This window comes from Saccopteryx bilineata, chromosome 1 (assembly GCF_036850765.1).
Source record: "Saccopteryx bilineata isolate mSacBil1 chromosome 1, mSacBil1_pri_phased_curated, whole genome shotgun sequence".
Taxonomy (NCBI): domain Eukaryota; kingdom Metazoa; phylum Chordata; class Mammalia; order Chiroptera; family Emballonuridae; genus Saccopteryx; species Saccopteryx bilineata.
This window is the reverse complement of record NC_089490.1, coordinates 358,726,984-358,749,575: the sequence shown is the minus strand read 5'-3', so window position 1 is coordinate 358,749,575 and position 22,592 is coordinate 358,726,984. Positions and strand designations below refer to the sequence as shown.

The window sequence follows — 22,592 nt, the reverse complement described above, 5'->3', positions numbered from 1 at the left end:
CAGCAGACTGTGGTTCTAAGAGCGATGACATAGTCTTGTGTGAATGTGCATTTCCACATGCACAGACATTTGGGTACATTGTGTTTCTAGATTTTTATTTTGGTAGACTCTGTGAATTCTGGCCAAGTATAAGGCCCTTGTGCCTGAATCAAGCAGGAAAAAATTACAGGGAAAATTAAAGAGCTCTGGATCCTTCTGAGAAATGGATAAACAATCTCCAAGGAAATAAAGTTCATGCATTTCTTTTTGAGCCATAACCTGGCTGTATTAAATTATGCCCTCCTCAACCTTAATGTCATTCAAGAAGGAAGTCATTAAATATACATGATTCCACATCCAAAATCAAAGTATTGTGGGGTTAATAAATTAGTTTCATGTAGTTTTCATATAAGTTGGTATAAAAGGCTATTTCTTCAATAAAATGTTAAGTGAAAAAAACCAATTGCAGAGCAATATCTATACTCTAGTAAGTATATAAAATATACTGTATATATATAGTATATTAAAGTCATTTTTAGAAAAAAGTATACATAAAAAAGCTTAGCAAAATATATACTAAATCGTTAATAGTAGATATCTCTGAAGGAATTGAAATTTGCAGAGACTTTTCCTTTATAGACTTCTAAGTGGTTTTTTTTTTGAAAATTTGTTTAAGACTTTATTCATTTTAGAGAGGAGACAGAAAGAGAGAGAGAGAGAGAGAGAGAAGTGGGGGAGGAGCAGGAAGCATCAACTCCCATATGTTTCTTGACCAGGCAAGCCCAGGGTTTTGAACTGGCGACCTCAGCGTTCCAGGTTGATGCTTTATCCACTGCACCACCACAGGTCAGGCCTTTTTGGAATTTTTAAAAAGAGCTTGTGAATTATTCAGTTTTGCTACATACATCTCTACCTATCTATATTTTTGAACAATTTTGCAAGTACTGATTTGTGCTGATTCTGGAAATCAAATTGCTGAGTCAAAAGGTGCATATCTAAAATTTTGAGAGAGAGGCCCTGGCCAGTTGGCTCAGTGGTAGAGCGTCGGCCTGGCGTGCGGGGGACCCGGGTTCGATTCCCGGCCAGGGCACATAGGAGAAGTGCCCATTTGCTTCTCCACCCCTCCCTCCTTCCTCTCTGTCTCTCTCTTCCCCTCCCGCAGCCAAGGCTCCATTGGAGCAAAGATGGCCCGGGCACTGGGGATGGCTCCTTGGCCTCTGCCCCAGGCGCTAGAGTGGCTCTGGTCTCAGCAGAGCGACGCCCCGGAGGGGCAGAGCGTCGCCCCTGGTGGGCGTGCCGGGTGGATCCCGGTCGGGCGCATGCGGGAGTCTGTCTGACTGTCTCTCTCCCCATTTCCAGCTTCAGAAAAATACAAAAAATAAATAAATAAATAAACATAAAATTTTGAGAGAGATTGCCAATTTTTCCTCTAAAAAGGTTATATTACTTTTATTCTTAGTGCAATTTTCTGAGACTGGGTTTCACCAACCCTCACCTACAGTGGGTATGTTACAGTGGGTGATAGATTTTGATCTTCTTTTGGTTTCTATTTCTTTGATTATTAATAAGGTCAAGGGCAGTTGCTGTTTGTGAATCATTGTAGCAAACAATGTTTCACAGATTCATCTTATCCCCTCTCCTTCCTTTTTCAGAGTAAAAGGTCAGTTCTGCATTCCAGGCTGTTCCCAAGCCAAACACCATCTGCCCCAGTGCGGGGCAGATTAGGAAAGTGTGAAGTCCCAGTGGGAACTGTGGGTGTTCAGTGTCCATGTGAGGTGGCCTACGGCCTGACTCACACCAGGGAGTAGGTGCTGGTGACATGCAGGCTTCTGCCTCCACCCCTGTAAACATACAAAGACAGGCACTTCCTTCTTCCTTCTTCCCTGACCTCCACGAACACCCCCATACACACACACACACACACACACACACAGGCTCAGATGCCTCCTGGTTCAGAGAAGCGCTCGGGTGCGGCGGCTGAGTTCACAGGCAGATGAGTTCAAAGTGCAGCTCTAGTGTTCTTTGTGAACCATGTGACTTTAAGTTTGTTAACTGCTCTAAGGCCTTTGTTTCTTCTTAGGCACAGTGGGGTTCATAAAAGTACCTTTCATACAGTGTTGTCATTTTACTTCATCAGGATAAAGTAAAATAATCCAGGTAAAACACCACACAGCACCTAGACTGCAAGAGTAAGCAGCCAGCGTCAGCCGCTTGTTGCTATTATTTGATTACCCCAAACCATGGCTGTCAAAATCCCCTGAATTAATTACTCAAGCCATTCTTTCATGTGCACATTCATTGAGCATTTACTATATGTATGGCAGATAAATGTAAAAGATAGTCCCAACATCAAAGAGCACCCAGGCGGTAGTGCACCAAGAAACAGACCATTAGAATGTCAACTCCTGTTTCCTAAGGCAGAGGTTGTCCAGGGCGTGGTGGGAGCACTGTGCAGGCACCGGATCAGGGAGCCAGGAAGACTTGTTGGCTGATGATCCTTCATGGTCTCTGGCATTTCTGCTCATTTTATAAGCAGAGGCATTACTATAATTGCCCTTTTGTTCCAGACTATCTTTTCAAGGATGTTTGTCCAGCAAGCAGCCTTGGAAGACAAACTACACAGCGTCTTGGCAGAGGGCCGGTTTGCTGGCCATCCGTTAGAAACAGTTCAGATTCTCTGAACTTGACACTCCTCAGCTGGGGTGCACCCTGCTGCAGGCACAGCACGCACCTGGGCCGCTCCGTGTTGCCGGCGAGGCAACTGCCGCAAACACGAAGCTCCTGCTGTTTCTTTGCTGTCGGCAATAACTCCTTTGTCCCAGACCCACGAGTCTCATGTCTTCTGCTGGCATCCGTGAGACTGTGGGAGGCTCACTTGTCACTTTGTAAGTGAACCCTCGGATCCTTCACACTTTTTGGCAGGCTTCCTGGAAGAGGTGGCAGTTAAGGTGTATTTTAAATAATGTCTAGGAATTCTTAGTTGTGGGTACGAGGGGTATTCCTTGCAGAAGACTGTTCTGTTCACAGTCAAGGAAGCATGTGGAAATAAAACCATGCGTGGGGAACGCTGTGTAGTTTAGAATTCCAGAGCTGGGGTGTGCTTGAGGGAGCAGCAAATGAGGCTGGGGAGAGGCAGAAATGAGATCAGGAAGGGCTTCGAGAGCCTAGCCAAGGAGTTAGAAATACATGCGAGTTAGGAACACATCCTGCGTCTGAAATGCGAAACGTGCTCTGTAACACACGCGGTCCGCAGAGCAGAGAGCCAGGAAGCCGTGGTTTGGTTGGCAGATACGTTGGTGGAGAGAGAGTTTTGCTTAATCCTGGTGAAGCCCAAGGCCTGAGTCCTTTGTGCCCTTCAAAAAGCCTGGCTTCAGGGCTTGGAATCTGGACCCTTTTACTTAGAAACGGAACACTCTGCTTTTGTGCGGTGCCAGTAGGCAGGCCAGATAAGTGACAGTGATTGAACTTGAAATCTCATTAGGCTGGTGGCTGCAGAACAAGCTAGCTTCTGTGGAGTCTGAGTAGCCTGCGGCTGAAGAGCTGCCCTGTGCGGGCCAGTGGCTGTCCACTGCTATTAGAACCTGGGGACCCTTCCAGACCAGCCGGGACAGCCTCGCCACGGGGCCTTTGCATCTGGTTGTAAGATGCGTGGCCCTGCCCGTCCTTGACTTTGCTATCATTCTGAAAAACTCACAAAGCTTGTGAGTCCATTTTGTTTTGTTTTTAAAATAATATCAAGGACCACAATATTCCCTCATTTGGCCACTATGACTCCAAAAGTGACCAAATTAACCACCCCCCCACAAAGCTGCCTGTTTCTCATTTTCAGGGTAAATCCTGGTAACAACTCAGACCAACCCATCAGCAAAGTGATTAAGTGCTCAATAATAATTTGTGGTCATAATGACAATAATAATAATAGATGATGATGAAGATAAGAGCTGCCATTTATGGGGCCCTTGCTGTGTGCCAGGCACTGTGCTTGGAATCTGACCAGCTTCCCCTCACATGATCCACAGGACAACCATGTGCAGCAAATATACTACTGACCCCATTTTATACATAAAGTACCAGTAACTTAGGTTCAGAGAAGTTATACAACAGAGCTAGGTAGCAGAACCAGAACTAAGAGAAAACAACAAAACAAATCCCTTAGGTCTTATTGATTCCAAAACAGGAAGCACTAATATATTGAATATGAATGTGATCAATTGGTAAATATGTTAATTTTGTTGTAAGGTTGCTGCTGCTCAAAACATAGTAAATGAGAAAGTTTCTCAGGTAATAGTGGCTAAGGTGTTAGACCACACATGAAGAAGATATGTGTTAAGACAGGCTTTCTGCCAAAGATAGGGTAAAGCGATATGCCACTGAGACACAAATACAAATGGCAGAATCCACAGAATTTTTTGAGGTCCTGTAGACCAGGGATAAAAACATATAGCACATACACTACCATCCACCCATTGCCATGTCTGTGGCAGACATCACTAATCAATGCAGTTCTTTCCCAATGAGCCCAGATAGAGCCTCAGAACTTGAGACAACACAGCACTTCAAGCAGATAATCAACTTAAGAGCTCTATATTTGAGATCTATTTCTTGTTCCTGTTTCACCCCAAACCCAATTTTCTCCAAATCATGCAGCTATTGGAGTTGAGACCTCATGTCTAGTTCATTTCAGTTTTTAATACACTGTGCACCTGAAGTTTCCTGTTCAGGAAGCGGGGTCAAGGTGCCACCATTTTTGTGATATCTCATAAGACTAGTAAAAGGGAAGATGTTCTTCCTGATGCTGAGAAAAATGGTCAAGACCAGTGGAGAAGGGTCTTCTGAGGCCCGGGGAGCAAAACCAGAAGTTCATAAAGTGGTGGCCAGGAGAAGTTGTCTAGAAGAGTGTGAGTCCTGGGAAGGCAGGGACTTTGTTGTATTCACCTCTGTATTGACATGAGGTAGGCACTCAGTAGTTGAATGAACAAATTTATGAATGAAAATTGTGCCTGGCCTGTGGTGGCGCAGTGGATAAAACGTCAACCTGGAACGCTGAGGTCACCAGTTCAAAACCCTGGGCTTGCCTGGTCAAGGAACATATGGGAGTTGATGCTTCCTGCTTCTCCCCTCCTTCCTCTGTATCTCCTATCTAAAATGAATAAATAAAAAATTAAAAAAGAAAAAGAAAACTAGAGAACTGTATGACCAGGGAGTGAATAGGGGAATATAAACAGAATCGGAAATCTATGAAGAGTCAGCAAAGAGCTACAAGTATGAGTTTTATTTGCTTGAAAAATGGTTTTCTCATGTTTCTCTCTCATTTATTTATTTATCTACATTAGCGATTTTCAACCTTTTTTATGACATGGTTACATAAACTAATTACTAAAATTCTGTGGCACACCAAAAAATTATTTTTTGCTGATCTGACAAAAAATAGGTATATTTTTCATTTATTCACACCAAATGGCTATTGTTGTGTTGCCTGTTGTCAATTTTTCATTTCACCATTTAAGGGAAAAGAGGTCAGTGCCTCTGACTAAATAGTCAGGTATTGCATGTTTTAAAAATTCTTGCGGCACACTGGTTGAAACTTGCTGATCTGCATTACTGAACACCTGTCACTTGTTGGGCTGTAAACCAGGTGTTTTTACATGTTTTATTTTCTAGTCCTAATAATACTGTGTAGTTAATAGTTTACAGATGAGGACAGGAGTTTAGAGAAGTTAAAGTCATGATAGATGTTGAATAGAAGAACTGGAATACAAACTCAGGTATAAATTTTGGCTTTTTCAATATAAAGATATATTTTGGATGGAAAAAGTCATGAAAGTTTATAGCCACAATCTGGGTGGTTTTGAAGAGGCTTTCACAACCTTCCACCACCTGGTTATGTTCATGTCATTTATATCTACTCATTAAACACCCACCTCCCCCAAGTATGCCCCAAATGAAAAACCAAGGAACACAGTAATTGCTCCCTCCCAGGGATGACAGAGCCCCTTGGGGTCACCAGGAGAGGGTATCAGAGCAGGATGGTTAGGAGACTGTGGAATCTCTCACCCACTTTTGCTCTCACCGGTGATGGGGTATGGGACCTGCTGCCATCAAGAGGGACGGATGTTCTAACCATCGAAGAGGGGTATTTTAAGTGGGTGGCATGTGCTCGTATCTGAAGAAGTTGGCCACTGGCACATTTCAGTGATACGATGTAGCAAATATAGCCACAGGGAAACAGCCTGAATTTTCCAATCTCATAATCCAGGGCCTCCCCGAAGAAGAAGCAGAGACAAAAGGCAGAGAGAGCCCACTACCTCGTGAGTTGTGGTCAGGGTGGAACATACGGTGGCTGGAAGATGAGGAGGGCCTGCGCCCCAGGCTGGCGGGTCCCCCGTGGCTCGAGGTGGGCAGAGGCCAGCAGGCTCCATCTTCCTCCAGCCCTGAAGCAGCAGGACTTAGGCTCAGCCCCATATGCGCAAGTTGTTTTTTTTTTGTTTGTTTATTTTTTATTTTTTGTATTCCTCTGAAGCTGGAAACGGAGAGGCAGTCAGACAGACTCCCGCATGCGCCCGACCAGGATCCACCTGGCACGCCCACCAGGGGGCGATGCTCTGCCCACCAGGGGGCGATGCTCTGCCCCTCCGGGGCGTCGCTCTGTCGTGACCAGAGCCACTCTAGCGCCTGGGGCAGAGGCCCCCAGCGCCCGGGCAAATTTTGCTCCAATGGAGCCTCGGCTGCGGGAGGGGAAGAGAGAGACAGAGAGGAAGGAGAGGGGGAGGGGTGGAGAAGCAGATGGGCGCTTCTCCTGTGTGCCCTGGCTGGGAATCAAACCCGGGACTTCTGCACGCCAGGCCGACGCTCTACCACTGAGCCAACCGGCCAGGGCCAAGTTTTTTTTTTATTTGTTTTGTTTTTTGCTTCTTCTCTGCTTCCAGGGTCCCGTTTTTCCTGACAGTGTCTATGGGGACCTCCTTCCCCAGAGAACACGTACCGTGTAGCAGAAAGGCCAAATCAAAGGCCAGTAGTCAGTCACATGTGTGCCTGCCTCAGTGGAGCAGCTCCCTCCCCCCGACAGTTTTGCTAGGATTTGGAGGTGAGAGGAAGGAAAGAGAACTAATATTCATTGAGCACCTACTACGTGCCAGGTACCGTGTGACCATGTCATATAAGCTCCTTTCCTTAACCCTTACCAAACCTACCTCAAACGGGGTACTAGCCCCACTCTAAATAAAAGGAAGCCCAGAGTGATTGCCAAGTTCACACAGCTAGTAAGTGGCAGAGTTGGGATCTGGAAATAAGTCTGCCTGACATCCAAAGCCTACACTCCTCCTGTGTATCATGACCTTACAAAAGGGTCACATGGGAAAGTCACCAGTAATCATTGACTGTCTGGCAAATGTTGTGGTATATGCTTGGGTTTATCATCCCCATTTTACAGATGAGATATCTGCAGCCCAATGTTATTAAAAGACTCATCTACGCTTGGCCAGTGTAATGCCGGTGGTTGAGGCCAGGCAGGTTCTCATTGAATTCCCACAAGGCGGTAGAGGAACTGTGGAGCTGGAAAGCATCGGGCCATACCCATTTATTAGAGGCTCGCTCCAATTTTAGTATATGTGCTGCCGAAGAGGCTCGCAAAGATAGGCGAGAGAATGAACAAAAAAGGAAAAGGGCGAATAAACAAAGGAAAGCCTGCTTTTCGCAGATAAGGGCAAGGGAGCAGGAAATCCGCGCCTCGCAGTGGTGGGAGAGTGAGCTGGGAGAACGGCCGCTGGGGAGAAGCACCCTTAACCTTACATAGGCCGCCCACATGCGGCGCTGCCACGTGCTCATGCACTAATCAGGCAAAGTGCTTGCAGCTGGTAAACCAGCCAGCAAGCCCAACACAGCTGTTTTCCCACAGCCAGTGACAAGAACCAAGGAAGGAAGCAAACTTAGGTAGATCACCAAGGCGCGTGTGGGTCCTTTCTGTAACCTGTGGCCCAGGTCTGGGCTTGGAGAGCTGGAGCAGACAGGGTGTGATGGGTGGGTTCTTGGTGCTGGCACCTCCCTGGGCAGCACTGGAGCCATTGTGATGATGGGTGGCTCCGAGGTGTCTCGGCTGTGCCTGGACCGCCTCCCCTACCCCACTGCACATTGCTGACATTGTCCGTGTGTCTGGCCATCCCATCAAAGTGAAGCGACTAAGCCGTGGCTGCTTGTGAACAAAATGAGGTCAAAACCTATTTTTCCATGCCTGAAACATATTAAGGCTTTTTTCAGGCTCATTAACATAAATGGTTCAACTTGAAAGGTTGAACAATTCCTCAAGCACCTTTTTTAGTCCTCACTGTGGTAGAATTTTGTGGGTGGTGCTAGGGGGAGAAAGAGACTCATTGATAAGGGCAGGAAGGAGGCCTGGGGCCATGGGGCTTGGAAGCTCATTCGAGGCCCAGGGCCCATGCCAGCTGCTTCCCCCACCCAGCGGCCTGGCAGTGCGCTGGGAAAGTGACTTTTTTTCCTGCAAAGGGGAAAACAATATTGTGTTTGTTTTGTGTTGATTTAAACTTTCTTCTTTTCCTATTTTTTTTTAAGGAAATTGAAGGAATTCTTTGAGCCGTATTTTTGGAAGAGGGTGATAGGTTGCGGGCACTAACGCAGTGGCTCTTAACCTTGGATGTGCCTTAAAGCCACCTTCTCCACCTGGATAGAATCACGGGGAAAGAGCCGCACCCTTGTTCTCACTATCTTTTAAACTAAAGCAGCACTTCTTCTAATCATCAAAATGGGCAACAGACCACAGCATTACCAGCAGTGCCTCTGTTCCCAAGAGCAGTCACAGATATCTTCATATTCTCTTGCTGTAGTTGCCAACGTCTTTAAATAGTACTGACGCTCATCACTTCTTAAAAATTAAGATCGCTGTCAGACCTTATTATTCAGCATGTGAGTAAAGTGCATAAAACACTGTATCTCAAAAATGTTTTGATAAGTGTATTTCAGTGTAATCATCTTTTATCTAAATGCATTATTCTGAGCAGGGGCCTAGGGCCCTCAGGTAGCTTCCATAGGAGTCCATGGCACAGAAAGGGAAGTGGCCAGTGCCTACACTGGGGCCTCTTGGTCATTCAGGTTTAGACACGGCTTCTCAGACAAAGGGGAGGTTGTTGAAAGAACCTGTCTGTTGCATTTGCTGGAGTGGAACCCCCACCATTGTAGGTGGGATCTGAACCCAGGCTTTCCCAAGTACTGCCGGCCACCATTCAGGTGGTTTGAATCCTAAGGACTATGAAGACCTAATGACAGGAAACTAAAGTTTAAACAAATTCTGGTCACCAGCAAAACTGGGATCAGGGTCCATCTCAGAGGTAGGCGTGTGCAGGTGGTCTCAGATCTATTTCTGACACCTTTGTGGCCAGGTCGGAAGCCTGTAGATTCCCCTTCCTTAGGACTCCAGCAGAGGTTAGGGACAGGAAGGCCGGAGGCCTCACCTGAAAGTGTGAGGTTGCCTTCTGAGGTGTCTCCTGGCCTCCTCACTCTGAGGCCTGTTTCACCAATGGCCTGGCTTGAGGACACAGACGAGACATCCAGTTGGAGGTTTCTGGTGTGTCAGGAGGAAGCACGTGCCACACCTCCCAGAGCCTGTTCTTCCTCAGAGACTTCACCTGCTCCACTGAAGAGCCCAGCCCGAAGCCTAGGGGACAGACAGAGAAGAGAAGGAAGAGCTAGGCTTCATCACACCGCAGGGCTGTACAGTGTGCGTGCATAGGAACTGTGTCTCAGAATACCAGACTTTGGGAAACTAGGTCTTGTACCATCTCTAAGTGCTAAGAGTAAGTAGGGACGTGATACATTTATCTTCTCTTTGCAAGGCAAAGGAAAAACAGTTTGAAGGGGTTGGGTTAGGCTAGATAAGCTCACTGAATCCTAAGGAAAGAGTAAACAAGGAACCAACCGAGTAAATATGGAGACATTCCATCCCAACGACAGAGAGAGGGTCCTGAATATGCCTGGCTGAGCAGAACATTCTCAGCAGCTTTTTGTAATTACTGGAAAGAATAAACAGACACTTATACTCTAGCCCTGAAACTTACCCTCTTTCTACCTTTCATCTTCTGCATTATTCTTTCCCTTGGATGAATGAAGGAATCACACAGCCAATGGTGTGAACAATACCAGGCTTATTGGGTGCAGGTAAATGACGTGAATGTGACTAGGTTTAATGCTAGTTGCTTGAAGCAAGGTGATTTTGAGAGGGCCTGCATAAGGAGATTTCTGAGGGTGGAGACACAAAGCCGTGGCTACCCCATAAGGCCCTGATTGGACCCCATTCACCATAGTCACGTGGGAGCATCATCCTGGTTGGTAACCCGAGGCACAGGCCATGGTCTTCCCTGGTCCAGAAGCATCAAGACTCAGAACACTGCTGTTATGGCAACGGCTCTGCTGTCCTCTAAGGCTGAATGCTATTTGTCTGGGGCAGATGCCAGCACCGAGGCGGGTGTCCATTCTGGTTGCATGTGTTGCAGAGTGGCCAAGGCCTGGCAGGACTGGAGGCGAGGGGAGGCAGAACGCAGGGGAAGCTGTTAGCCAGACTGCTAGTTCATCCCCCAGCTAGAAGAAGAGGAGGAGGAGGAGGAGGATGGTGGAGATTTGCCTGAGGTGGCTGGTTTGTGGGTGAGAAGTCAGAAGGATAAAGCAGATAAAGTCCTTTGGACAAGTGACAAAATGTTTGTGAGAAACAAGAGCCAAGACCTGCCTTCCCATAGACATTCCTATCATGACTTCCCAGAGTGGTCTCCTAGGAGACCTATGGCGGTGACACCCCAGATCCCTCTCTCCCTGGGAGAGTCTGTCCTCTCCCCCTGGGAGGGCTGGTCACAGTTCCCAAAAGAATCTCCTTCAGGCCCGGGCACATCATTGTAAAGCAGTGCTCTTGGCCCCTCAGACAGCAGGGTCCACGAGGGCCCACTGTAACCCTCCCCCCAAGCTGTTGCTTCTGATGCCTGCCATTCATTGCCCAGAACCTTTATTTTAAAAGAGAGAAAGCATGAAGACCCTCCCCATGGGGCTCCCTTTCAGCACCAGGGGGCCAAGACTGGGGTCAGAGATCAGTGGGAACCACCGGGGCACCTCCCGCAGGTGACCCCAGAGACTTGGCATCAACAGGGACTGATACTTCATGGAAGATCACCAGGATCCCAGGAGTGCTAGCCCTGCCAGACCCCTAACAGCGAAGGGGGCGTTGTGCAGCTGAGGAAAAGGGCATGAAACCTGCTTGGCCCGAAGAGCAGCCAGGAAGGCCAAAGAGAGTGGGCGGGACCAGAGAGACCAGAGTGGAGATGAAGAAGCACATGAAATCGGCCACTGAGCCATAAGGTCACCAAGCAGAGGGATGTGGGGTTGGCCTCCTTGCTCTAGATGACTGCCTGAGATTGCTGGGAGAAAAATGTCCCCCTCGCTGAATCTTGGCTTTTCCAGTATAAGTCTCGACAAGTCTTTTAAGAGCCTGTTGGTCCTTTGAGGCCAACCGCATTCCATTTTCTTTTCTTTTTTTTTTTTTTTGTATTTTTCTGAAGCTGGAAACGGGGAGAGACAGTCAGACAGACTCCCACATGCGCCTGACCGGGATCCACCTGGCACGCCCACCAGGGGCGGCGCTCTGCCCACCAGGGGGCGATGCTCTGCCCCTCCAGGGCGTCGCTCTGCAGCGACCAGAGCCACTCTAGCGCCTGGGGCAGAGGCCAAGGAGCCATCCCCAGCGCCCGGGCCATCTTTGCTCCAATGGAGCCTTGACTGCGGGAGGGGAAGAGAGAGACAGAGAGGGGGGGGGGGTGGAGAAGCAAATGGGCGCTTCTCCTATGTGCCCTGGCCAGGAATCGAACCCGGGTCCCCCGCACGCCAGGCCGACGCTCTACCGCTGAGCCAACCGGCCAGGGCCCGCATTCCATTTTCATCCTCTGTTTACTGGGTAGGATACTGAGGGCTGGGGGTGGGGGGCACCAAGGGGACAGGGGCTAGTTGCCCAGTGGGAGAGTCAGGGAGGGCTTCACTGAGCAGACATTTTTGCTGCTCCTTAAAGATGAATCAGTGAGGGCATTCTAGAAGCAGGGACCGGGATTGGGTCTTGGGGTGGGTCAGGAAATCGGACTCGAAAGAAGGTCGGAGATTGAGCATGAAGGACTGTATGCCATGCAAAGCATGGAGCCAGGTTGGTTGTCTAAAGGTTGCTGAGTGAGTGACTGTTACGCTTTGGGAGGCTGATGTGTTGAGGGCTGCCATGGCGACCAGGCACAGCCTGAGCAGAGAGCTCCGTGGCACACCCGGTTTTTTACTCAGTCCACCCTTGTCACATTATTATGCCAGTGTCACAGGTGCAGTCTGGCCATTCTCCGGGCCTGCAGGGTAGCCTGTCTCCTTCCTTTAGATGCTGATGGAATTAGTCTAACCTCAGTGTCTTCCAGGGCCCCTCGGCTGTGGTGCGGCTTTCAGAACATGAAGATTAGGGCCCTGTGTCATCAGTTTTGTGTTGTAGGAAGATAACTTGGGTTGCAGCAGGGGGCCTGGCAGAGAAGGAGGGAGACTGGAGCCTGGAGCCCAGCCCCTTTGCTTCCACAACTGTGAGGTGCTGCAGGCCCGGTGCCCTAATGTTGGTGCTTTTGAACCCGAAGTTACTCTCTGGCTCTTGATGACTTGAACAGCAGTTCTCTGCATACGGAGCATTAACTGGGTCCCCAGTATGTTTGGTGAACATCTGACCCATGCCCAGTGGTCCCCCCACTGTCTGCCTGTGGAATAGGGGTGGAAGCCCTGCAGAAGCATTGGTTGGGGAGAGGGTAAACGGGCTCCCTCCACTGCTTCGAACTGCAAGGGGCAACAGCACACTCATTTGGTTGGAGAGGACTTGGGCACACGAAGAAGTTTCTTTTGGAGTTAAATATGGTGTAAGTTTGCCAAAGGCAACGTCACTCAGACGAAAGGAAAGCGTTGGGAAGTTCTGTGAGTGTGGCCTGGCAGCCAGACAGGATCCCCGGAGGAGGGAACAGGCCCTTTTCTGAAACACCCCCGTTGCACCCCTGACGGTCTCCCCAGGAGGCTGGTGGAGAGGGGGGCCCCTGCAGGGTGGGGCCTGGGGGCTGCGTATGTTGGGGAGGGAGCAGCAGGAGGGGGAGAACTCCCGGACTATTTCCCCAATGCTCCTGGCACAAACCGGTTGGGGGTGAGTGTCTGTTCACCTGGAATGCCCAGCCCTAGGATGCATTCCCCTCTTCCAGGGCCCTGTGACTGGGGGGGAAAGAATTGGCTGGAGCAGCCCCAGGAGACACAGGCTTTTGCAGACATCGGGACTTCAGGATAATAATAGCTGGCGTCAGCTCCTGGCCTCTGCCTGGGTTTTTCCACAGGGCAAGCTCCACATCGTGGGTCAGCCCAGACCCGTGGTGAGGTTTGGGGCCCCTGCCTGCCCTGAGCTGGCTGCAAGTTTCCAGTGTGGAGTCCAGGAGGGGCTGCGGGCACCCTGCTGTGTGCAGACCTGTGTGTCTTTTATAGATTCTTGTGATTGGCCTGCTTTAAAGGTCAAAAAGGACTCTGAGGAACCTGAGGCCCCGACTTGAATTGTGAATGAAAAGGCAACTTCCTGCTGTGCTCAGCACCTCTTAACCCTCTGGGCACCAGGGTCCGCCTCCAGGACCCTCCACAGAGGCAGAGCTGGCAGGCCCCCTCTCCTGCCTCTCTCACACTGCCCCCTCCTGTCCCCTTCCTGGTACCCCAGCCGCCAGCACCCGGGGTCACCTGTATCTCCTGGAGCACTGGATGAGTTTGGCAAGTGCCAGCCCTGGCACTCCTTGCCCATGACCTTGGTGAGCGACTTCATCTCACTGCCTCTCACTCCCTTGTCTATAAAATGGGGCTTCTCTTGCTCACCTTGGAAGACAGGATGAGGTGATGAATGCCAATGTGCCAAGAACCCAGAGACAATTGAATTGTGTTGAGTTTTCCTTGCCCCTTATATGCCCACTTGTCCTCCTTGGTCAGATGGCCAGTCTGGGCCCCTTGTATTGATAGTTCTGTGTGACCTCCTTCCTCCCCCCCCCCGCCTCCCCCCACCTTGTTCTGGTTTCTGGGTTCAACACCCTTCAGAATGTTCCAGTGGCTCCCCACCGGCTTCCCTTCTGTCACCTCCCCCAGGGAGGTACCAAGGCCAAGAAGCAGAGGCTGAAAGCGGGTGGAGAATCAAAACAGAGGGGACTGGGGCTGTGTGCTGCTGGGGTGGGGGCAGGGGCGGGACTAGATTACGAGGGCTGCTGTCACAAAGTGCCACAAACTGGGTACTCAACAGAAATGGATGTCTCTCAGACCTGGAGGCTAGAAGTTCAAAGTCAAAGTGTTAGCAGCATCGGGTCCTTTAAGGGCTGTGTGGCAAGGATGTGTGCCAGACCCCTTCCTGGGCTTGCAGATGGCCCTCTTCTCTTCGTATTGTCCCATTGTCTTCCTCCCACATGAATCTGTCTCTGTGTCCAAATCTCCCTGTTCTAGAAGGATACCAGGCATATTGGGTTAGAACCCATCCTGAGGACCTCGTCTTAAGCAGTTACATTTGCATTGACCCTATCTCCCAATAAGATCACTCTCTGAGGTACCAAAGGTTAGGATTTCAACATACGACTTTAAGGGGGAACACAATTCAACGCCTAACTGTGCATTTGGAGACAACAGGGTGCAGTGGAAGGAACAAGACTTGGCTTGGGGGTCTGATGGACTTGGGTTTAAATCTTAGTTTTTTAAACTCCATCTTGGGTTCTGACCCTCAATTTCCTTATCTGCAAAATGGAGATTGGTCAGTACTTCATCTTTTCATCTCTTCATTTCCTTTTTTTGTTCTTTTAGTGAATGGCAACTGTGTGCAGAGCCCATGCTGGGGGATATGCAGTGGGTGGCTGTGAGGACCAGAGAGCCGACAGCCTGAGCAGGCGCAGACACACAGTAGGTGCCCCTGGGCCCTCAGTGCCACTCTCCCCGCCCCAGCCGCAGTGTGCAAAGCTCTGAGGGCCAGCGAGTTTCAGTCGGTGCTCTCACTCCTCCCCTGAGGATGTTCTTTCCAGAGCCTTGGGCTCGAGAGGAGGCTGGGGACAGCCTGGCCCTGGACAGGTGTGCCCACGTGGCTTCCTCCTCTGGACCTCAGGAGAACAAGACCGTCTGGGATTCCTGAGCAGTGTGGGCAGAGTGCCGAGCCAGTGCGAGAAGGGGAGCGTGGCAGCCTGGGGGCCACCGAGGAGCCTGGCCCGACTTGCCCACAGATCGACCTGCAGACAGCCTCCCAGGGGTCTTGTACGGTCTTCTTCCTGCCTCCTCAGAGCTGCTCTCCTCTGATAAATTCTGAACAGGAAAATCAAAGATGCAGAACAGCTCTTTTGACATTTCCCACTATGACATAGTAGCGGCAAAGCACCAGGGCCGCATCCAGGCCCAGCATTCTGCCAGAGCTATGGTGCGTTCCTGGCTAGCCCCTCGGTGCCGCCAGCTTCGGGACAGAGTGCCTGGGGCTCTGCCCAGAGCTTTCTAAATATAGCTCTCTCCTGGGGACAACAAAGACCTGATTCCCTGAATGGCTTGGTCTTAATGGCCAGCCTCAGACTGTTTGTCAGATTTCCCCATCAGGATGGGAGGGAGGAACAGGGACAGACAGGAAGTGACTGGACTAACAGAGACTAGAAAGGGGTTGCTGAAGCCAGTTCTTAAATGACTTTGAGATCCAGATGTCCAGCACTCTTGGTCTTGGCTCTGAGTTCTGGTCTTTTGTCTCCTGAAATGTGTGGGGCCCAGGGCATTATCTCAGGCAAGTCCTGCCCCCTGAGGGAACTGATTAGTGCTGAAGGGAGAGGAGAATGATCTTCCCAGGAGGAGATGGAAAGAACTTGTCTTTACAGTCAGACTGACTGGCTTGGACTCCCAGCTCCACCTCTAAGCTGGGTGACTCTGGGCAGATCTTTCACCTTGAATCTCAACTTCCACAGCTGTGAAGTATAGATAATAAATCCCATGTTGAGGGGATTGAGGAGAACTTGTGACAAGTGGCAGGCACTGGTGGTCCCTCTTGCTGGGTCTCTGTGTCAGAATGTCATGGGTTGCTGTTCTAGGCTCTGAAGGGTAGGTGCTCAGCATGGCGTCCCCTCCTTCCTGCTCTGGGGCACTCAAGTGACCTTACCCTCTGCCCTGGTGAGTGTCCTTAATTCCATCTCAGTGCAGCCTGCTGGAGCCTGCCTCCCAGTCCTAATGGTCTAAGAGGTACCGCAAACCCAGGACCTCCCCAGCCTCCTCCTTTAGAGCTCACCTTTTCAGACACCGTATGCCCAGCGGGATGCTGAGGCTCCTTTAAAACATTGGCCTACGTGTGACTATAACCTGTAAGCACAGGTTAGAGAAACTAGAATTGTTGAAAAGAATAAAATCCTGGGTTTCTCAGTTCCGGCCTGGCTCTGCTTGGAGCTCACCCACCCATGTCCTCCCCTCCCACTCATTCAGTTCTGTTTAAGGTGAGAGGACCTGTTTCCCAGGTCTCTACCACCAGAAAAGATGAGACCCTTCTCCTACTGGCAAAGCCTTACTGTATGGAAAGCCTGGTCTTCGTACAACGAGAAGCTACTCTGCCCCCAGGAACTTGACTCCTCTGGGATACTGTCTGGATACAGATAAGTCAGGACTGGTGAAATCTCCAAGTGTTGACAGGGACAGAGGTGGAGAGTTGCTGGTGGAAACATTAACCTCTATTGTTTGAACCTGCTTTTCTGCTGACAAACTGATCTCCTGCCAGGGGTGCTCCTCAGGGGAATCACACATTGGATGGTATAAAAGATACACAGCTGCTGTTGCTATGGCCACCATTCAGACAGCATTAATGCCATACAGCAGCCCAGTGAAATAGGTCACACGGCTATTAAAGGATAAAACCAGGATTCAAAAGTGCTCTTTTGGCCTCTGGGGTTTCTTCATGCTTTGGAGGTCTAAGGTTTCCAGTATGATCACAATTTTTTTTTTCTTTTTAGTGAGAGAGAGAGAGAGAGAGAGAAGAGCGGAGATGAGAAGCATCAATTCTTCATTGCAGCAGCTTAGTTGTTCATTGATTGCTTTCTCATATATGCCTTGATGGGGGGGGGGTAGACTCCAGCCTAGTGAGTGACCCCTTGCTCAAAGTGTCAGTGACCTTGGACTCAAGCCAATGAGCTTTGGGCTCAAGCCAGTGACCCCAACTCAAGCCGGTGACCTTGGGGTTTCAAACCTGAGTCCTCTGCGTCCCAGGCCAGTGCTCTATCCATTGCGCCACTGCCTGGTCAGGCTGATCACAGTTCTTAAGGAGCTTTTGTAGAAGCTACTGGGAATGCACATCCACAGTAAACAAGCCTGCAGACTGTCAGAACAAAAGCAGTGACCTTTCTCAAGGAGGGGTCACACTGACCTCACCTACCAGACCTCTTGCAAATCAGTCAGCAAAGGAAACCAGTAGCTTTATTGTATTTCAGTTTTTGAAAAGTCTTTGGCAAGGTTCCATGCCACAAAAAAATTTTCCATACCTAGAAAAAAAAATTAATTGCTTCACTGTGGCAGTGCAGGGAATGCTTTGTCATGTGTAGGAGCGGGTTTAGGGAAAGAAAAATATTCCTAAGGATGAATGTGTATTTTTCTTGATGGAGAATTGTAAACAACAAGGTCTTACAGGGGTTGGTGCTAGAGAAGTCTTAGCTTGTACTTTTTAAAATAAGAGATCTGGAAAAGAGAGCATAGAGTGAAAGTTCTACGTTGACAGGATTCTTGGGAAATGAGAAATCAAATTAATGGAATGTATGTTTTTTGCTTTGGTTCCCAAATCCTTGCTAATATCTGCATTTTATTAGCCTGTCTGCCATAGTAATGTTCAAGAGGGTGCATCCATTCAACACGTATCTGTTGTGTGCCCCTGTGTGCCAAGTGTCAGGGTCAAGAGGTTCCTTGGGAGGTGCGGTAGTGCAGAGGGGAAAGAATGCACAAGGGGTCAACACAGGGGAGAGCAAGTTACAGAAGTTGCTACACACTTTATTTCCCAAAGCCAGTTTTATATGGTGCAGAAGAATTCATGCATGCGCGACCCCCCTTCTGCCTTATAGATAAGGCAGCAGGTTATATAACTGTGGGAGCAACCGCGCATGCACTCCCACTTCCGGGTCATGTCCTTTTTGGCATAGCTACTGCGCAGGCGCTCTGGGCTCCAGCTCATAGCTGGGCTCTCACAGCCAGGCCCTGTGATTTATTAGTTTATTGTACATGTTGTTATTCTGCTTTACAAAAACGGGATTTTGTGCTTTCACCTACTGATGTAAACATCACAGTGCAAAGAACTACCTTCTTTTTCTTGTCCACCTGGTGGCATTTCCCCACAAAATGACTCTATAGCTGTTTAATCAGTTTCCTCTTGTTGGGCATTTCCATTGTTTCTGGACTAGAGATATCACAATGTAGCCTTAAACACCCCGGTACTCAAATATATATACATGTAGAAAAAAGTTTCTGAGGATAGTCACCTGGAAGGGAAATTACTGAGTCAAAATATACTTGCATTTAAATGTTCGATAGGTGCTGATGAATTGCCTGCAAAAAACATCTAGTTTAATTTTAATTACCCCCCCCCAAAGTGCCTGGCACTGCCCATTTCCTCAAACCCCTACCAACATTGGAAATTATGTTAGTTTCCCATTGCTACTGTACCAGCTTATCATACATTTGGTAGTTTTAAAAGGACACAGATTTATTATTTTACAGTTCTGTAAGTCAGAAGTACGGCAGGAGCCTCACTGGACCAAAACAGAAGTGTCCGCAGGGCTGAGCTCCTTCCTAAGGCTCTCAGTGAGACTCTGTTCCCTGGCCCCTGGCTCTCGTCCATCTTTAGAGCCGGCGACGTCTGGGTGGACTGGTGGAGTCTTTCCCCGTGGCATCGACTCTCTTTCTGCCCCCATTTCATCTTCATAGCTCCTTATGATTACATTGGGCACACCTGGATGGCCCAGGATGCTCTCCTTATCATCACGTCAGCTGATTAGCAACCTTAATTTTACCTGTGACTTTAATACTCCTTTGTCACGTAACGTGACATATCCATCCACAGGTTCCAGTAGGATGTGGATGTTGGGTGGGGGTGGGGAAACAGTATTCTGCCAACCACAGATATTATCAACGTTTATAACTTTTTTCATTGCAAACAAAAACATGGTATCCTGCTCTTTTAAGTTGCATTTTCTTGATTATTGGTGAGGTCAAACATCTTCCCTGTGGAGAAACAAAGCAGCTTCTGTTACTGGGCGTTGCCTGGTCATACCCTGTCTCTCCTTTTCTACTGGATTGCCTTTCTGTTTTCTGTGTTTTTTTTGTTTTTAATTGAATTATAAATTCGTTGAGGGCAAGGACCTTCTCATATTTGTCCCAGTTCTTCAAAATTTGGCTGGGTTCAGAGAAGAGACTCGATGTCTTTGGGCCCTCCCTCCCCTCCTATTCTGGCACTGTTCTACTTGGGGAGAACTATCAGGACGCTTCCGGCTGAGCTGGCAGAGCTGAGCTGTGTTCGGGAGGGTGTGGTGGCTGAGACAAGGCTCGTCTGTGGCTCTGGGGTCAAACAGACCGAGTGCCCAGCCCCCAATTCAGCTTTTGACTTGGGCAGCCCTTTCACCCCTCCCCCTCTCCAAGCCTCAGTTTTCTCATGCGTAAGAACAGTGACAGTAGCATGCTGACGTTTTTGGATTGCTGGCATGGGAACAGGGATAAGCACTGACTCCTTTCGAGGAGGACCCGCTGGCCACAGTGATCAGTGGGCTGACATGAGTCAAACTCTGGGGAGACCCAGAGAAGAGCAATTTCTGGTCACTTTGCAGGGTGCCAGGCAATGTGCTCTCTTAGACATTTTAAAAGAATTTACAGTAAAGATTTAAATTGCTTTTTAGTTATGCTGGGTGTTGGCCCTTGTTTCCTCTTGGGCCCCTGGTGACCACAGGGGCTGATGCAGGGTGTGACTTGTCCCATAACCTCCAAGTTGGCCTCTTTCCTGTCACCCTTCAGAGGAGGCCTGGGAAGGTGCTGTCCAGTGGCACTGGCAGTCTTCCCGGCGGGGCAGGCCTTGTTTGGTGAGCAGTACAGGACCCACTCTCTGAGCTGTGCCTATTGGGGGTTGGTACCGGGGCTGTCGGTGCAGAAGCCAAGCCTGCAGCCTCCCTGGGCCAAATGGCCACCCTCTCAGGCCTGCTGTCTGGCCAGGGTACACCCAGACCTGAGCCTGAAATGCTAGCCCCTTCCCAATGACAGAGCTAATGAGTTCGCCTGGCCAGGTGGCCTAACCGCATGTTCTGGCCCCCAGGGTGCCCAGAAGGCCTTGGTGGCAGTCTCCTTGTCCATACCTGTGAGCGATGCTGCCTCAGTTCACGGAGCAGAGTGGGGGCTAGTCTGGAGCAAGTGGGCCAGGGCCTGCCCTCCAGGCCTTCCCAGGTCCGGTTCCACACCCGCTCTTAGGATGGAGCATGCCTGATCATAGTGGGGAGGGAGGGACCTGCCTCCCTAGAACCTTGGAAGGTTTGCTAGGGCCCCAGAATCCCTGTCCCGGGAGTCTTTCTCTTCCACAGTCTCTGCCAGCTGCATCTGAGCCCCTTCTCCCAAGGGCTAGTGGTGGGAAGTCCACCTACCATGAACTAACTGCACTGTCGGGAGGGTGGCGGCCTCTCGGAACCTCCATCTTTAGCAAGCAGTGTGGGAATAGTAATCCGTCCTGCTGCCTGCTGGAGTGCTTACAGGTGGCCCAGGATGTAGATAGAGCCCAGCCTGTGCTGGCCCCCTGACAGGGTCCTCAGTGGTGGTTCTTGTGACAATGTCCCCACTTCATCTGCCCTTCTTTTTCCTCTGCAGCTGCCAGAGGTCTGAGCTGACATAGTCCTGCTCCTGCCAGTGACCCGGTGACTGTAGCAGGCCTGCAGTGACCTTCCCGTGACCTCCTCTCTCTGGGGCTCGATGGTGGACAAATTCCTTTCCTTCCTTCTCTCCCCCATTTCTCCAGCCGAGTGGGGCGGGCAGCTGAGAAAGCACCTGGGCTGGGGTTGGGGGTTGGCAGAATGCCCCGCCCCACCCACCCCACGCCCCTTTGGGAAGCAGGCAGCGGCCTCTGTCAGCCTCCGACCCAGGACCCCGAGGTGCGCTCCCCGAGGCCACCCTTTTCCTTCGCCGTCAGCAGGGTTCTGCTGAACTCCAGCCCGTCCTGTGCAGCCGGCCTGGAACTCATTCAGCCTTTTATTAAATCCATCTGCTCTGTGCTGAAGAGTGGCCGAGGTCTCCGTGCTCCCCACCCTGGGTGTGAGGGAAGGCTGCACACAGAGGCAACTGTGTGAACTGGGTGTGGCATCCTAGAGGGCAGAAGCTTAGCTGCGCTGTGCCAGGGAGGGCCCTGCCAGCCGGGGCAGTGGGGTGGTGGCAGGGGGCTGATGAGAGAGCCAGGCAGGGCTGGGGGAGGGGCAGTGAAGGGCATCTGGAAGCTGTTTCTGCACCCTGAGCCTGCAGGGCTGAGACGGGTACAACAGGGCTTCGCCCTCCCTGGGCACGGCGGGCTTGCTGACCTGCTTCACCTGACAGAGCTGCCTTCCCCTCCCCCAGGAATGCATCATTGACGAGGACTGCGGGCCCCGCAGGTACTGCCAGTTTGCCAGCTTCCAGTACACCTGCCAGCTGTGCAAAGACCAGCAGACGGTGAGTGTGCCCAGAGGCCTCCAGGCTGCAGCCGCAGGGCCGTGGGGGCCTAGAGAGAGCCCTGGGGGAGAAGGCTGGCAGCCCCACGTTCTCAGCTGGGCTTCCTGGAAGCTCCTGTGGAGCCCAGCCACACGTCCCGGCTTGGAAGAGCCTCTCCATGACAGCCAGTGGGGCTGACTTCTGGAGTGACCAGGAAGCCATCTTCAGAGCTGCTGCCTCATGGATGACGGGGGAGAGGCACCACCCCTGTCCCTTCCCCTGGGAACACCGGTCCCAGTGGACTTAGCCAGCCAGACCCTGCACCCCCCAGGCAGGGAAAGGGCAGCGTCTCACCTTCCTGGCCTTCAGCCCACCCCCCTGATCTTTCTCCCAGTCTGCCCCATCAGATAGGGCAGAAAGAGGGCCAGGAACAAGCCAGACTCTTCCCTGATGAAGATTTTTCAGGAAAGCATGAAACAGGACTGGAGATTCTGCCACCTCCCAGCAGGTGTTTGGAAAAAGCCATACGGCCTCACAGACTTTTCTTGATCCTTTTCATCCTTAAGACAATAGTTCAGCACAATAACAAGCTTGTAAAAAATAGAGGGCTTCTTATGACTCCCCATCCCACTCCATCTCTGGTTAGAAGCTAAAAGTGTGCCTCCCAGCCTGTCCTGCTGGGTGCCATCATTAAGCATGGTCAGGGACCCACTTCAGTCTCTGCCATTCCCCATGTGTGACTCTAGGCCCACTGCACCCACGTGCCTGACTATTCACGTGACCTTCCCAGGCTTGGGCCTTCATGTAATCAGCTTAGAAGACTCACATTGCTGCCTGCATCTGTGGGCCCAAAGCCACCTTCCTTCCTGACCCAGGGACCTAATAAGGAGGCAAACATAAGTCTGTGGGTGAACTGCAGA

General features: G+C 50.3%; 1 protein-coding gene across 2 annotated transcripts in view; it reads left to right on the top strand.

Moving 5' to 3' along the window:
* DKK3 (dickkopf WNT signaling pathway inhibitor 3) overlaps window positions 1-22,592 on the top strand; it is a 44,916-nt gene that overhangs the window by 18,307 nt on the left and 4,017 nt on the right. For both annotated transcript variants that reach the window (XM_066250972.1, XM_066250971.1), the window contains exon 5: window positions 21,601-21,693. In XM_066250972.1, the coding sequence (XP_066107069.1) occupies window positions 21,601-21,693 (93 nt within the window). The remainder of the gene's footprint in view (window positions 1-21,600; window positions 21,694-22,592) is intronic.